Source organism: Plectropomus leopardus, chromosome 3, assembly GCF_026936395.1.
Source record: "Plectropomus leopardus strain MGB_pleo_1.0 chromosome 3, ASM2693639v1, whole genome shotgun sequence".
NCBI lineage: Eukaryota > Metazoa > Chordata > Actinopteri > Perciformes > Serranidae > Plectropomus > Plectropomus leopardus.
In genome coordinates, this window is record NC_142178.1 from 15777810 (window position 1) to 15795036 (window position 17227).

Genomic DNA, 17227 nt, shown 5'->3' on the forward strand with positions numbered 1-17227 from the left:
TGCTGCTTGCATTCATTTTGTTGCTTTGCATCTTGTCGCCATGTGGGAATGCTTTTCTGGGGAGCATATTTCTGGACAGATTTGAGTGCAGTACTATTGATGGTAGGATAACTTACAAAGAGTATTAATTTGCTAATTTGCAATCAAATGTTGACTATTGTTTTTGATTGGTTCTCTTGTTTGAATTTGTACTGCCTCTTGTCTGCCAGTCAAATAAATCAATCCACATTTCTCTGAGCAACCAGAATCACAGCCAACCACACCATGGAGGATGGTCATGTAGTCAAACATGGATGCCGTTCAATGCTGTAAATTCAACAATATTTCATTTCTGAGATCAGAAAATTGAGTTCTAAAGTCCAACTAAAGTGTAAAGCTAGTTTATCAGCACTGAAAATGCTGTCACCATCGAAATGCTCAATGCCAAACCTAAGACAACATCTGCCTGTACTATAGTTAATGTAACCGCAATCAGTCAAATAAGAAAAGTAATCAAATGTAATATGTAACACTATTTTAATGAAGTAATTACATTACTTAATAATTTAATAATTAAAAATTTAACAAGGTAACTATTATTCTGCAACCTATTACATTTAAAAACAACTCTCCAACACTGGTGGGTGGGCACAGATTTGGCTTAAGTAGCAGATACAAGCTCAGGTTCGGGGTCAGGTTAAGATGGCTGAAAAGCTGGGTTAACCTCTAGCTTACCCCATATGAACTGAGTCCTTTGCAGCGGCCTCTGTTTAATTCTGACCCGCAGCCCTTTGTTGCTTGTCATCCTGTCTCTCTCTCCAGCCTTTCCTGTAACACTGATCATCTAGCTGGTATGAGAGAAAATGGGCTGGTTAGACGCTGCTACCACAACACCACTGTTGAATAGGTGGAATGAGGGGCCCCTCTGTTTCACTTACCAGTGAGCAGGCTGGGTGCAGGCTGGAAGCTAACAGGCCTGAAGTGAGCTAACTTGGATGTAACTTGGCAGCTGAATTGACGCCCCCTGGTGTCTGTCTGCAGTATAGTATAGTATAGTACAGCCCGCCCCTCCATGTTAGTTAATGGAACATAAATCAAACTAAAAACTCAAAGTACATGCCAAATAAATTTTCCCTGAAGATGGTTTCTGTCACCAAAGGTAGTTCTTATTGCACTGTTTGTTCAAGTGTATGTTTTGATGATAAATTTGGTTTTAATGAGTTAATTAGACCTAGAAAAAGTGGAGTTTCTGTCATCACTGACAGCTAAAACCGCCAATCCATGCACTCGCTTTCAATGGTGCTTTGGAGGGAACTCCCCCACCGCAGATATTGCTACTGCGCAGACTCTGGCTCCAAATGACTTCGCCAGCCCAAGATGGCAACTCCTGTATCGCGAAAAGTTTAGCCTCACTTAAGCATCGTGGGGTTAAGTGGGGGTGCATTGTCCATCTTTATATAAGATGTGCTTGCATAAAACTTCCACCTGAAGAATACAACTTTATGTGCTAATTCAGGATTTCCCTTCCAGATGACAATAATGGACTTCAGTGAGCCTTGCTCTTCATTCAGAAAAAGTTTCTTGTTACTTTCATAAGCAGCACCACGGCAATGTACATGCGCACCACGCGCCGTGCAGCAGCAAGTGTTTGCTCTGAAATTTGATCCTTGCCCTCCGGTAACAAGTGAGGAAAAAAAGGGCCCCAAAACGGCAACAGGAGTGGGGGGCAAAGAACAGTAAAGCCATAGCAAGTAGGGCACCCACCTAATCAGCAACGTCCCTGTTCATAAGCTTGGTAAGAACATGCCAGGCAGAACTGCTGACTGTTTGCTGAGTCCATGTTTGACCACACTGTGCTGTGTGTACTGTGAATCAAGCACCAAAAGGAAGAGGACTTAATGCAGATAATGGAGAAAGATATGGACAGTTTAATGATTTCAAGAACATATGCAGATGATGTGCTTTTTTATATATTATAACCTATGCCATGTCTGCCAAAGATAAAAAACATAGAAAGCATGTTTTGTTTTGATTTTTATTTCAGAAAAATAAAAATAATTTTTACTAGATTCAGACAATATAGTTAGACATGGATAAATTAATGAATTTGTTAATTTAAATTTTGTGAGGGGCCACTCCACGTGCTGCATCGTGCTACTCATGCAAGATTTACGATACACACTGAACATATATATGAATTAGAGCTGCCAGCAATGACGCACTAATCATGAAGCGATTAAGGTCCGTACGTGATGCAAGTTTTAAAAATATATATATCGCTGACTGACATTCTTGTCTTTAAGAGGCTGTACCAGACTGAATTTTAAAGCTAGAGTGATGATACTAATATCATATGAAACTAGGAGAGGAGGAGCCTGAGGAATCCAGTGGTATCAACCATGTCATGCTAGCTTTTCAGGAAGTGAGCAAAATAAAACTTCAAAGTTAAGTTAAATTTTGGTGGTGGAAAAACTGCATGGTCATTGCGCAGGGATGCTGTGACCTCTGACCTCAAGATATCTGGTTGAAAATGGGTTCTCTGGATACCCATGAGTTTCCCCTTTACAGACATGCCCACTTTATGCTAGTCTCCCATGCAGAGGCATTTCATACCTAATCAAGAAAATCTTTGAAGAATTGCTTTTCCTTGTCAATGTGGACTTCATAACTGTTTTGTAATACAAAATAATGGAATTGAAAACATGATTAAAAAATAAATCATTTAACAGCCCTAATATAGATACAACCCTTTTGTTTTGCTCCCATTTTCACAAGTTTAAATCAAAGATCTAAGACTTTTTCTATTGACTCAAAAGTCTTATTTCTCTCTATATTTGGTCGCAAATTGGTTAAAATACGTTTGTGAGCGCTTCCTCTTTTCCCAGATAATCCATCCACCTGACAGGTGTGGTAAATTAAAAGAGCCATCTCTGTTGTTGTTTCTCTGAATTTGGCAGTACATCCTGCTGGCCTCACAACAGAAGAGCATATGTAACCAGACCAGCTCCGGACCTCCACCCTGACAGCTGATGCAACAATTGGTTTGCACAACTGAAGAAATGAAGAACCAAATTGGCACAAACGGGTCCAGCAGTCCCACTTTTATTTATTTTGACATGATTAACATATAGGCACATTATCCAGAATATGCACAGCTGCATGTAAATGGTAATATTAATGGATTATTCATTTTTTAGTAACCATGCAAACAGCTTCATAGGAATATTGTCTTTTGGAATAAAGGTCACAAACAAAATATTTTCTGCATGTAAAAGTTGTCCTTGTTGAACTTTATGCATCACATGAGTTCAACATTACTAAACTTTATTAAACTTTTACTTCTAATTGAACCTACCATAACGTATTATGAAGTAATATAAATAGCAGTGAACACTCTTTGTTTAACACAGACATTGAGATTAAGACCATTACAATTGAAAGTTTAACACAATAAAGCAAAAATAAAAACACTTTGAAAAAAAGATTTAATCCTTAAGTTTCACTTCTGCTGAAATCTAAAGAATGCAAACTGCAGGACTATCTTGTCAATGCCCTCACAAAGTTGACAGTTGTGTGCAGCTGTAATTAAGTCACATTTATGTTACAGTGAGTTATTCTTTAGCTAGACTGCTGCTCTGATCATACAGGATCCTGAAGGTGCATGTTGCCTCAGACAAAGCCTTCTGATGATTATGTTACAATGTAGTGATTTACTTTAGAAACAGCCATTAATTTCACAACCATCAGAAGATTATTTCCTCAAGTTTCACTTCTGCTGACATCCAAAGAATTGGTACTGCTGGACCATCTCCTCCATGCCCAAACAGGTAGGTCTGTGTTCATCAGTTTGACACTCTGCATCTGTGGGCCAGTACTCGATCCAAGTTCTCTCTCCAAGTACATACTGATACCTGAGGAAAGCAAAGTGTCAGATACATTCACTCTCCATGTGACTAGTTTTCTGAAACACTCGGCCACAAAAAAACCCCCCAAAAAACATACAAAAAAACCTGTACTGTTAATTACTCTATCAAAACAAACGTGACACAAAGCTCAGGAAAGATTTGCTTTTATAAAAGAAAGCAGTAAAATAGTACAAACGTTTAAATGCACACACATTCACATGTACACAAAGAAAACTTACGTTTGATCTTGGTCATCTCTGTGAATATCTTTGGATGTGCCCATGATAAGGTAGGTTTTACCCTCTGCCAAGTCTAAAGACTCCCTGCAGTGTGGATAACTGAGGAATGTCCGCAGTTTATCCAAAGGACCCACATCATAACTTCCTGTAATTCAAAAAAAAGGAAACAGAGAAAAGGTGAGGAATAAATAAATAATAATAGCTGACGCAGAAGGATAAATTTAATGTTTGATTACACATTTTATTAGTGATATCTTGCTTAAAGGAATAGCTGGACATAATTTCCTTTCTTGCTGAGAGTTATACTGACACCACTATTGATTCCATTCTCCTGACTGTATGGTAGTCCAAATATGCAGCCAAAAGGTGGCTAATTTAGCTTTGCATAACATATGTAAACAGTTACTCTGGCTCTGTCCAGATGTAACAAAATCAATCCAACAATACTGCTAATTTTTGTTTGTTTTATGCAAACATGTAAAAATAAGTGTAAAATAACTATTTGCCACTTTATGGTGGTCTGGGCTATTTCTTGGTCATGACCAATAACTAACTGGAGTATCTGCTGGTTTCCTGGCAATGCAAGATAAATTAAAGCTGCAAGCAATTATGAAGGGGTCCTTGTACTGTCTTGCAAACCAGCATACCAGCAGAACGACAGTCAATGCAGCCCTCCATGTTGTTTGAACACTGCATTCAAGTAGATATCATTAGGGCAGGACACTCACAAAGCATGTGAAATTTGCTGCAGATGGACAATGTACGCTCAAGTTACAACAGTTTCTGCTTTTATAGCATAATGTGCAAAATGGCTGCCATACCATGGCAACATCGTTAAAAAAAAAATCGATATTTTAACAGCTTTTCATCAATTGTACAAACAGAAATTAGTGGAGCGATGTGGATATTAAATTTTGTAAATATCTGAGCAACTTTGTCCGAAGCAAGGTCATCCATATGGGCTGGAGAACCCACAAAACCCATATGAAACTAAATGCTTTACAGTTCACAGGTTTCTATGTTTGCACCAAGTTTTCGAGAATCGAGTTCAAGAAAGTTTTTGATTATACAATGGGAATCAAAAAATGCTTCAAAGGATTGAAAAAATTAAGAGGTGATCCAGAGCTAAGATGCCAAACCCGAGACTTATTGCTGGATAAAAAAGAAATAATTACTAGATTGAACATGGGTGCAAAGCTTTGTTAGTTTTTTCTACATCTTAAAGTCCTCAAACATGATTGTAAAATGACAATTGGCAACAAATCCATAATTTCCCCCGAAAAGTTCTTAAACATGAGAGCAAAGAGTCCATTAAATGTTGTGAACATCAACAGAGCTTTATCCTTGGTGTGTATTTATGGGGGCTTAGGAGCCTGCTGGCCATATCTGAGTCCAGTCACTGCAGAACTTTGCATTTTGGCCAGTTATGACCTGTGTGCCAAGTTTTCGAGCATTGCAAGCCCTTCAAAAATGCAACTGCGCAGCAATCATTTTTCTGTCTGACTAGAAATACCACTGAGACTCGATGTGCCCGTAAAATTTCAGAAAGAGACAAACAAATTGTCATGCCACTTTCTCCTGTAAGACATCTTGAAGGCTGTACATTTAAGGCAGTTCAAAGATAAATACCCACCTTCTTTGACAACTTCCAGTATCCGCACTGTGTAAATGTCAGTGGACAAACTGTCTGTAAATTTTTCCAGTCTTACTTTGTACACTGTGGAAAGACAAATTGCAGATTGATCCCACTCTTATTTATTCTCTCAGTCTCATACTCACACAAACAAACATGCATTTTTACGGATTAAAGTGCTATATAAATGCAATCCATTTATGCTCTCTTACCAAAATCAATTTTGGTGGTTGGTGTACTCTCACAAGTCTTAGTTGTTCGCTGATCATTGGTGACCTCTTCCTTTTTCTGCATACTGCAGTTCTCTGGGAATGCACAATAAGCACAATATAAATATACAAATAATTAAATAAGAACATGTTGATGTGTGTTAATGAGTTGATAGATGAATGCAGCCATATCTATGTCACAAAATTTGTCAGTGAGTTGTTCTTTAGCTGGACTAATTTTCCGATTATACAAGATCCTTTAGGTGCGTCCTGATGAATATGTAAATCTGGAAATTTACTGTAAACCAAATTTCACAACCATCTCCTCGACCAGATCTGAAGGTACAAGAATAAATTTCTGCATCTTACAGACAGTGCAGATGATAAGCCCCAGACATCTGATCAATGCTTTACCTCTACAAAGCATGTCAGTGTTGTGTTTATGTGTTTGTTTGAGAATTTTAGATATAACAAATTAGAGTTAAGAGTAGATATACAAGGTAAGTCATCATCCTGTTTACCTTCAGCACATGTGCATTCATCATTTCTACAAAGCCGCATTAGCTGTCCAGCGTTTCTCTCCGGGTGGTAAAATTTCACACAATGTTTTTCTGCAACATGAAAAAAAATATTTGTGGTAATTGTAGTGCATTAGAAAATGAACATTAAAGAATCTGAAAATGTAAATCTGTCTGCTTATCCACATCGTTATCTATTCCTACATCTATCGACAGTGAAGTTCATGAAGGCATCATATGATTCTGAGTGTCTCTGAGACTCACGGTCATAGTACTCATAGACAGACACAGCAGCTGGTTGTAAGACTCCCACTTTTAGTTTCTGATGGATCCTAAAACTGATCTCCTCCATTCGTGTGTGAGAAACCTGTGGACAAATGTGAGATAGAGATAAATAAACAGAGAGCAATGCAGTGAGAGAAAGTATAGAGATAGGAAACAGTGATGTCATACCTTGTCCAGGTAGATGATGAGTGAGCCTCTTTCTGACAGGACTTTGTTCATCTCATATTTTGCAATAGTGCGGGCACGGCCTTTGGCCAACTACACACAAACACACACACATTCTCAGCAAACTTTCCAAAACATAAAACACTAACTTATGAACTATACAGTATGCTTATCTATAAGTTCTTACCAAGTTCAGGTCATTTGTGTTAGCAGTGAAGCCAGTTAGCAACCCAATATCCAAGATTGACATGGATGCATCATGGTCCTTGTCCTTATACCTGCACACAGAATGGACAGAACAATACAAAAAATAATAAAAAGGGTAATGAGGGTCCTATAGCTGGTTTGAAAATGTTTTGTATGATTGCACTTACAAAACATCTATTCTCAGCTTGTATGTGTTCTCGTCCTCATCCATTTTCTCTGCAGGATCAAAATATTTGGAAAGAGTTTGATTTTTGTCTTTATCTCATAAAAGAAAGTTACTTGCCAGTAAGATGGACAATCAGCAGGATAAACAGGAAAAAAAATATAGACAAAAGCAAGCAGACAAACAGGTTAATGTTACAAAAAACAAAGACAAATTACCTGGGAGGAGCTGCACTGACAGGTTAAATTTCTGACAGTCACTTTTTTTCTCTTTGGGAAGAGCATAATACAGCGACACCATCTGTAACATAGACAAAACTGCATCTCAGTTTGTATAGACCAATACAGATCTGTTTAAATACATTGGAAACTGCTATTACCATCAACTCGATATTTGTATTATTTATTACATGTCTCTAAAGTAATAAAACTGTCAGCTTAGCTGTTTACTGAATTTTACTGACTTAAAAAGCCACGAAGAAGTGAATGAAATGGTCACCTTTAATACACAACTAACGATAACATCATAATAACATTACATTGTACATTACTTACTTTCACAGTTGCTTCTCCTGTGCCAGTGGCAGTTACTTTCACATCTTCATTTATATTATTGATCTGAGGTAATTTAATGTGTTGAAAAACATCACACACACACACACACACACACACACACACACACACAGAGAGAGAGAGAGAGAGAGAGAGAGAGAGAGAGAGAGAGAGAGAGAGAGAGAGATTAACAGAAGAAATACTCAGAAAACTTCTGGAATAATGATAATAAGCCACTGTGTGTTTGTGTGTGTCATCTCACTTTAGATGTTCTGGTAGCGTACTGGTTGTCCCTATTAAACTTGTACTTGGTAGGACTTGACCTGCCTGGCATCAAAATGTCCACGTCCAGATCATACTCTGGTTCTTTAGCATTGGCCCAGTACTCTGCGACGGCCTGGTACACTATTATAGTGGCCTTGAGAAAAAGAGTGAGGCAGAGAAAATAAGACTTAGAAAAAACAGCAATAGTTAAAAGCCAACATATGATGAAGATATCAAGATGGAGAGAGGGGTCTGTGTTACCTGAGTTGATCCATAGCCGCCGTAGGACTTCTGCTGTTGGTTGAACCATCTGACAACTAGTCCGGCATCTTCAAAGGCCTTTAACAACAGGAGGCAGGTCAATTTTTTCTGTGGTTAAATTTATTCTGACATAATCAAACAGTAAATACTTGAAACTTGCAAGGTAAGAGCAATCAATGATAATTAACATCATGTCTGTTTTGTCAAATCTGTAATATTCTGTGATAATGCAGCGCAGGATGTTTAAACCTCCAGAAGCCACGAACAGCAGTCCTCCCAGTTATGCCTCCGTGCCAGCGATACAACTTGACTTGACTACCGCATGGCAGTAATTCTATTACCTCGAGATCACAAGTTAATTATTTCAGTTTTTGAGAAAACTAGCTTTGTCATCTCATGTTAACAAGATAATAAACCTGTAATCACGAGTCTCTTTACCTCCGGAAAAAAATGATTAGGAGGACAGTTGTTCTCGGCTTCTGTAAAGACAGTTTCCCTGTTTTTATAACTAACAGTTTCCAGATCCATTATGCTTGATATGTGAGCCAAAAAACAAACATTTTGAATCAGTGGCATTGCAGAGAGACATTTCACTGACTTTTGTTTCCAAGCTCTTTGTGCCCTTTTAGTAAGGTGACATGTATGAGGACTTTCTTGCATGTCTCCTGAAGCATTACATCTTTGCAAAACACACACAAGTGGGATAGTGGCTCACCTCAACCTTGACCAGAGCCAGAAGAGCGTAAGCTGTGGCCTCCAGTGAATAAATGTGTCCCTTAGATACTGGCCAGTGGGACAACTCTGAAGAAGACACATACACAAATATATTTTTGTTACTTTGCTCTACATGGAACAATCTCAAATGACTAATAATTCACCAGCCCTTTATCATAAAACATTTAATCATACGCTCAATTGTAATAATTTTATGCTCTTTTAACTAACTCTATTAACTAACTTTAACTATTTGTGCAAGGTCATTTGAACCTCAAAAGAGGGGATTAACATTAAGGCTTGTGCAGTTTAGAGCGTGACTGAGAAAGGACTTTTCAGGCTGATGAAGATATCGACATTTGAGAGATAAAAAAATGTATATATTTGGTTTTTAACACTTAACATAAACAAGCATATGTAATGAACATCCCTGGATCAAGTGATTAAAAAAAATGTTAGCATTATACAGTATGTCCTGTATGCATATATATGTTAAACATAAAATTTGTAATGAGTTAAAATCATCTAACCATCAACCAAACTGCTGTGTTGGTCAAGCTCTAATAAATGTATGATTAATAATTAATCATTGATTAATGATTAATAATTTGTAAATGTGTAATTTTTTTGTGCAATCGGTTTCTGACAATGAGCTTAAGAATATTGCTGTGTGACACCTGGGGATATGAACTTAAAGAGGATCTCGCGATTCATTTTGTTTTCATTGGCCAGGGCGTATGATGTCATGGCAACAGCATATGAGTAGGTGAGATGGGGCAGACGCCTCTCCAGGTAAGCCACTGCATTGTCTATACTGCTATGCAGACTCTGTACAGAGAGAAAAGACAAAGGAAGTAGAGAGAATAAGGGAAGAAAAGTCCGATAACAGTAATCCATTTATTTTAATTATCAGCATCCGTTCATGAATGTTGTTGTGACATTCGATCCAGGGACAATAGTTACAATCTCTCTTACTCTCTTTTGTGTCTGAGCTATTGAGCTGTTCACATTAGTTACTATTTGGGTGTGGGGTAATGATGTTACTCTCAAAACAAACAACTCGACCCAATATCAACAAGTCGAGCAGTCTTTTTTTTCTGTGCAGTGTACTTCTGGGGATGTTTTGGTTTGGAGTGAGTGCTCTTGACTTTCATGCTACTCTTTGCATATGGAGACATGCAGGAAGCTCCACAGAGAAGACAGAAACCGCACCACAATGTGAATGAGTGATGAATTTGGGCGTCTCAGTCTCTGGCTTCAGTTGATATCTAGTGTCTGCAAAAAATGTTATTGCACATTTCCGATCCTTCGGGTCAGCTGTTAGCTTGTTTACTTTATGACTGAATGCTGCAGTCACACTGAATGTCCAGCTGAGCCTGTTCAGACTTTAAAACTTCATATGGAAAACAAAACAAAATCACCAAATATTTGTATTGAACGGCCAAATCTAGTTAAACTGACATCATTTTGAGTCAGGTACAGCCCTCCATGTAATGCATCTGTGGTGTAAAAATGGGATGTCTTTGTCAATCTGCTACAATATTTAAAAGCAGAGATGCAGTCCATAGAGGAGTGGAATGTTTTTATGACACAACTTTTATTTAGCAGAAAATAAAAAGTGGCAGCAGTGAAACCACTCTGACTCACTGTGTCAACATTGGATTTAATGCTTCCATACGAATGCAATACCAGTTGTCACCCAGCAAATGTCTTGACTTGTGTCTACCTCTGTCTGAAATGAAGAACCCATTTACCTGCCCCTCTTACTGGTGTAATCTATGTGAGTATGGACAGTGTGACAGCACTAGCAACAGTTACTAAGGGAGGAGTGGGGTGTAATGATCAGTTACTTCATCGTGGTTCAGTGCGGTAAGTTTTGCTCCAATCATCACCAGTGTGTGGAATCAGTAAATGAAGAGATAAATGTGGTTGAGGAAAAAGAGAAAACAATGCATGCAGGTATAGGCCTACTCACAATAACAGCATCCTGACATAGTGAGCGTGACTCCTGCATGGCAATGAGGCAGAAGGCTGTCATGGAGGCATCTGAATCTGCGCCTCCCACATCACCCTGCACATGCACACAAACAAATGTTATTTTTTACATAATATAGCTCATGAATTGCTTTCATCTTGATTTTGCAATTTTTCTAACACAAGGATGAAAAATTGTGGTAATTAAAATCACGCACACGCAATGCATTACTGTACACATATCCAACTTCTATAAATGAGCCGTCAGGTTGCTGCGTGTTGAGAATCAGAAACTTGATGGCATCACAGATGTGTTGCCGTTGCACCGGAACCAGACTGCTGGCCATGGCAAACACCTTGGCAACATAAGCTGTCAGCCTTGGAGAGGAGAGGAGAAGAGAGGCTGTTTGTTTAGTTTCATGTATTTGTGAAATACACCCTACATACAGTCCTCAGTCAGAATATAAGTAAACAGAGGATGCGCAAACATTACATATGACGTCATGGATGTTTGGAGTTCCTCACCAGGTGCTACTTTTTGCACTAGTAAACACAGCAAAAGACCCATCCGTTTTACGATAGACAAGCTCCCTCTGGTAACCTTGACACAAACAAAAACACACAACCTTTTAACTAATTGCCATTTCACTCAATTGAATCTGATCAGTTAGAAGCCAGTTGGAGGAGTCCTTTTCTGTGATTATTGCAACTTTCAAATTATTCTGCTGCATAGATTTTCGTTTGTGAAAGACAATCCTCGCTAAGACCTCTGTAGTCTTTGACTTTACGTGTTACAAATAGAAAATTAATTGTCTGCGTGCCATGTTTGTATCTGTGAGGCAGGGGTGGCATGCATCACCTTCTATTCTACTACACCGTCTTTTTTTGATGCCACTTCTGTCACGTCAGGAACGTTCAAATCTCACACAGAGGGGCATGAAGATTTCCAGTATCAGCGCTGATAAATACATGTGTGAACCTACCTGTCTTGATGTGTTCAAGGGCTTCATCACGTTTCTGAAAGCCCACAGTTTCCCACTGGTTGGTTTTATCCAAATATGTGGTTGCAATGACTGGCAGAGTTGTGGCGGCAATGTTTTGCTCTCCACAGCCCCAGGGCTTTACGATCAAACTCCCCATAGAGTTCCCACTAATGGCGTTCTCAACCAGCGCAGAAACTTGTTCTCTTCCTGCATGTACACACACACACACACACACACACACACATACACAGAAAAACCAAAATGTCACAAATCAACAGAATGAAACAACTAAAACTTAGAGTTACTGCCCATGGTTGTATGCTTTCGCAAATCAATCAGGTTGCAGTTACAGTTTAAATCCATGTTTGTCCAGACTTATATGCAGCCCAGTTTCAAAATGAACACCGCACATTAGGGTCACCAATTCAGCACCTGACCAAATGTCTTCCCGTCTGTCCCTATGTTATAATGTTAAAAATGTGTTTAGCATGATGTCACAGTAAAGTTGACCTTTGACCTTTTGGACACAAAATGTCATCACTTCATCATTTTATTCTATTTGACGTTTGTGTAAAAATTTAGTCATGATTAGCAAATTAATTTTTGAGTTATGGCCAAGAATATGTTTTATGAGGTCACAGCAACTTTTGACTACAAAATTCATATAAGTTAATTGTTGAGGCTAAATGGATGTTTGCACCAAATATGTCTTCTTAAGGTGTTCTCGAGATATCTTGTTCAGGAGAATAGGACGGATGGCCACAGCTGTTGCCAGTGCAAAGGCATAAATTCAGGCAAAGGCGTAGCCACTGAGGTGGTCCTTTTTCCAAATGAACAATATCAAATTACACCTGTGCAGAGTTCATTCAGCAGGCACTGTATTACATCACGTAACCAAAATATCTCTCACCTGTCACAGAGATCTGTGTGCTTGTTGGTGTGTTTGGAGCCAGATCTTTCCTAGGAATTCTACTGTTGAGAATTTCTTCCTGCTTACCACCTAAAGGGAGAAACAGTGGGCAAGTTCAAGGATCATTTAACAAGTGATGAAAACACATTACTAAATCACTACGTTATGATGCTGTTTCAGGGGTTTACTTACCCACACCTTTTTTAGTGGGGTCTAGAGTTACAATCTGAGGATCTTTAACCAGTACACCTACAGGCTGGAAAAACAACAGGTGGGACAAGAAATCAAAATTTATTTTTTGAATAATCTTTTACCAGCTGGTTTTTAACAGAATACGATATGGCTTGAATCTGATTAAAATATATTATCGTTCTTATTTTGTTTCTCTTTCTTATTCACTGTTAATTTTGGAAAGGCTGATAGTAAAACATTAACATCAAAGTTAAGTGCCAAAAGATGTTTCACCATACTGACTTTAACACAGGAGGTTGCTGTTTGTTCAGTCAATGACTTTCTCAACACATGACAACAATAATGTAACAACATTAAACACGTGGATATTACTGTCATGGTTAGAATGATAACCATAACAAAAAAAGCTACTTTAATCTCAGTTAAGTAACTGTTTTAACCCAAACTGTGTTTCCCCAAACCTTCACAAATTTTTCGACTGTGATTTGTAAGGATGGACAGTCCAGACCAAAGATGTCAGTGGCTTCATGAACAAGCCTGTACTTGATCACTTAATTTGTGATTTTAATTTATTTAAGGGATAATGTACATTAATCCAGATTTGAATTTATGTAATGCATATGAGCATATATAGCTGGGGAGCTACATTTGATCAGTAATTGATAATTTGGAGGACTTATTGAATATGGCTTAATTTCACACCCAAGTAGGTGACTGCAAATAACATCTCAGCTGAACGTCTCTTCAAATTGGCAGCAACTGCTTATGCATACAGACTTAAAGTAAAATGTCAAGTTTACACTTTTTATAGAAGCTTGAGCATACAAAGTAACAGTTCAAATAAGGTAATAAAAATCACACACACACACACACACACAGTCTTTTTCTCTTACCACCACCCGCAGCATTTTCATAATTCCATCGTTGAGTGACGAATCTTTAACAGCTGCTTTGACCTCAATGGGGTACTCTCCATGTTTCATGGGAATAATGACGAAGGGTACAGATCGTTGAGTTTGGGGCCCGATGTTCACTTCCTGACGATACTTTCCACGTTTAGAGGCTGAACTGCACACGTGCTCCTTCTCGATCAGATCCACACGTACCTTAAACACAGGACAAAGATAAAGAAAGAGACTGAGGTATGTGTCGTTTATCAAAGATCATCAGGCCATCTAACCAAGGGTGTAGATTTTGTCTCGGGGGGGTTGGGGGGGCTTCCTCAGGAAATATTGAACATCAAAAACTTAATTTCCTGCATTCTGGTGAATTTTTACACACTAATTTGTACCTTCCCTCCATCAATTTAAGGTGGGAATGTCTTTAGCATGTAATTTAATTTAAGATCACCTAACAATGATGCATCCCAACTTGAAAGGAAGAAATGTAATGCTCTGCATTGTTTCCTTCAGGAAAATGGAAAGGTGCATTGCAAATGTTGCAGTAAGGCTGCCCTAGTTCTTGATCCGAGAGAGCAGCTGTTAACACTTAACAAAGACTGGAGAAAGGATTTCATTCATTTTCTTTTTTTTACCACACACTGCATGTCAATCCAAAATGTATTGTTTCTACCCCCCTTTTTATATACATTTGAAAAAGCTGCCGCAGAATATATTTGCATCAGATTTATACCCCAAAAGATGTCTGTTTGCTTCTACTGTTTGTTTCCTGTTTCTCTTACCACCACCCGCAGCATTTTCATAATTCCATCGTTGAGTGACGAATCTTTAACAATCTTTAACAGCTGCTTTGACCTCAACGGGGTACTCTCCATGTTTCATGGGAATAATGACGAAGGGTACAGATCATCCCCCTTTGATTGTATTGTCTGATTGGTTCTGGCATGAAACACCAGGGCAGAGTAAAGCAGGCTTACAGTGACAGGATCTGGGCTGTAGTTGTGGAGGATTGCCTTAACTTCCAGCTGCTCTCCACGGACAGCAGAGTACGGCACCCTGAGATCAATGAAGAACTCCTTCCGGACAATTACTTCTAATGGCTCACCAACACAGATTCCTTTAAGGGGAGAGGGATAATAACAACACAAGTGATGAAATAGAAACGGATGGAAAGGTTTAAGGAATGGGAGAAGTTTTAACATAAGAGAGATGTTAGTCACTGAATCCTCACCGTTCGTTCTTGACAGACTAATGCCAGTAAACTGCCAGGTTGTGATTGAGTCTTGCAAAGGAACGTTTTTCGTCAATGACGTGGTTCCACTGAAACAAAGAAAGTGTTATTGCTCTGAGAGGTAAATGGTAGCTTTACACCCTAAGAATGTCATTTATGTAGTTGTCATAATGTATTTTCTGTATGTATATACAGTTGACTCACCAGTTAGGTTTTTCTGCAGGACAAGCAGGCAGTGTGATATCTGACCAAAGCCAACTTTCAGGGAACTTGGTGCGAGACACGATTTCATTGCTGTCCATGTAACTGCTTTCATCCTCCTCACCTAAAGTACAATTCAAAATGTTACTTTTCATTTGGAGGCAGTGGTTGTTTTATAAATACCAGCATGACTTTCAATGATTACTCAGGGCTTCAACCCCTCCTTCGTCCCCGTCTCTTACTGCGGGCCAGCAGGAGGCTATCCTCCTTCCTTTCAGCTCGCTGGCTTTCCATCTCCTTGCAGCAGTGCAGGAAAGCCTCGACACAGGTTGCGTCTTCATCAATGTACTCTGCACGTATGTCACAGGTGTATGAGAGGCGGGTTTCCCTCATGCCATCCAAACAACAATCACGTTGCAGTTGGTCTTTATACTGACTCACTGGAAAGACAGAAGGCACAGTTTGGAGTATGTAGTACTCTATGGGGAATGCTTGATCTGAATGAGGACAAATAATGGGAAAGGGTAGTTGGAAAAAAACACTGAGATAAAATTGCTGCCCCCCTTGTGGGTACCCACAAACATGCCCCAAACTTGAGAACTCTTTTCCGAACAAATGGTTTGTTTCTTACAATGAATGTATTCAGAATGTATACAGTTTTAACTATACTGGTAGTTGTTTATATACATCAGAAGATTAGCAATATCAATTGTAAAATTTTTAAAAAATAATAATAATGTCAATATACAAACCTATACAAGTTTTCAAACCTATACACTTTCAATGGCATAAGCAATAAAGCAATAGCATAAGTTATGGCTTTTAGTTTTGGTGTGCCGCCACAAGGTTTTCAGTGGTCCCTTCTGACCACTCCTACAAAAAAGGACAGTATAAAGGAACAGATTGACATATGAAATAAATAGTGTAAAGTAAGTCAAGTTAAATGAGTTTCAGCTTTCTTTTATCAATTTACCAATACACAGCATGTCAAAGAAAAATGTTATGAAAGTCATCAAAATATGTCCAACCACAAACACTGTGGAGATCCTAAACTGAGTGACAGATGATGACTGAATATGTGGTTACTGGGCAGTTTAGAGCTGTGGTTCTTACATAAACTGGTTGTGACTTCCATTATAGTAGTGGACCGTTTTCTCCTGCTGCGGGACGGACACTTCAATTCTGGAAACACAACATAGATAAGATTGTTAACATATTCCAACAACATTGGACCTAGACTTTAATATTGCATGGTGTCATTGGCTGTGATACTCTGAAAATCAAAAACCTTCATTTCAGAAACAGTGTTTTCAAAAAACATCTGCATGGCATAATGTAATTTGGGTGAAAAAAGCTCTTTTAATTTGCAGTTTTTTCTGTTATTCACAATATGCTTGCACCAAAAAAAAAAAAGCACTCCATGATGGGGATGAATAAGAAAACTTTAGGTTACTTTTGTAACCCCAGTTTTCTAAGAAGCATGAGTGAAATGTCTCACAATGGGATAGGCACCCTCACCCATCATGATGACGTGAGCTCTGCATTCTGTTTCCCTAACTATATCAGTCTGGACTCTCTGCCGCCCCAAACACTTTCCAGAATTTACAATCCATCCAGGCCAATCACCGTTGCTCCATAGTTGACAATGTAAGCAGCCAATCAGGGACTGCATTGTAGTCGATGACATGACATGCATGCATGCAAAACAGTAATGGCAGCTCCCGCAGCAACAAGCACTTATTGT

The 17227-nt window shown here is 38.7% G+C and overlaps 1 protein-coding gene and 1 long non-coding RNA gene across 2 annotated transcripts in view; one reads left to right on the top strand and one right to left on the bottom strand.

Moving 5' to 3' along the window:
- Positions 1–3414, top strand: LOC148189948 (uncharacterized). Its single transcript, XR_015776223.1, has 2 exons — positions 1–102; positions 2937–3414. It is a non-coding gene; the product is annotated as an uncharacterized LOC148189948 (long non-coding RNA).
- The window catches only part of LOC121941801 (complement C3-like), a 25961-nt gene continuing 11799 nt past the window's right edge, over positions 3066–17227 (bottom strand). The window contains exons 17-43 of the mRNA XM_042484677.2: positions 16597–16665; positions 15726–15923; positions 15487–15607; positions 15283–15371; positions 15029–15168; positions 14046–14258; positions 13153–13216; positions 12961–13050; positions 12051–12257; positions 11593–11668; positions 11286–11445; positions 11069–11164; positions 9771–9921; positions 9095–9180; positions 8380–8457; positions 8117–8272; positions 7858–7920; positions 7522–7603; positions 7308–7356; positions 7121–7211; positions 6937–7026; positions 6748–6850; positions 6487–6576; positions 5969–6061; positions 5757–5840; positions 4124–4268; positions 3066–3890 (exon numbers count right to left, since the gene is read on the bottom strand). Coding sequence (XP_042340611.2) covers positions 3746–3890; positions 4124–4268; positions 5757–5840; positions 5969–6061; positions 6487–6576; positions 6748–6850; positions 6937–7026; positions 7121–7211; positions 7308–7356; positions 7522–7603; positions 7858–7920; positions 8117–8272; positions 8380–8457; positions 9095–9180; positions 9771–9921; positions 11069–11164; positions 11286–11445; positions 11593–11668; positions 12051–12257; positions 12961–13050; positions 13153–13216; positions 14046–14258; positions 15029–15168; positions 15283–15371; positions 15487–15607; positions 15726–15923; positions 16597–16665 — 3029 coding nt within the window. The 3' untranslated portion in view covers positions 3066–3745. The remainder of the gene's footprint in view (positions 3891–4123; positions 4269–5756; positions 5841–5968; positions 6062–6486; positions 6577–6747; positions 6851–6936; positions 7027–7120; positions 7212–7307; positions 7357–7521; positions 7604–7857; positions 7921–8116; positions 8273–8379; positions 8458–9094; positions 9181–9770; positions 9922–11068; positions 11165–11285; positions 11446–11592; positions 11669–12050; positions 12258–12960; positions 13051–13152; positions 13217–14045; positions 14259–15028; positions 15169–15282; positions 15372–15486; positions 15608–15725; positions 15924–16596; positions 16666–17227) is intronic.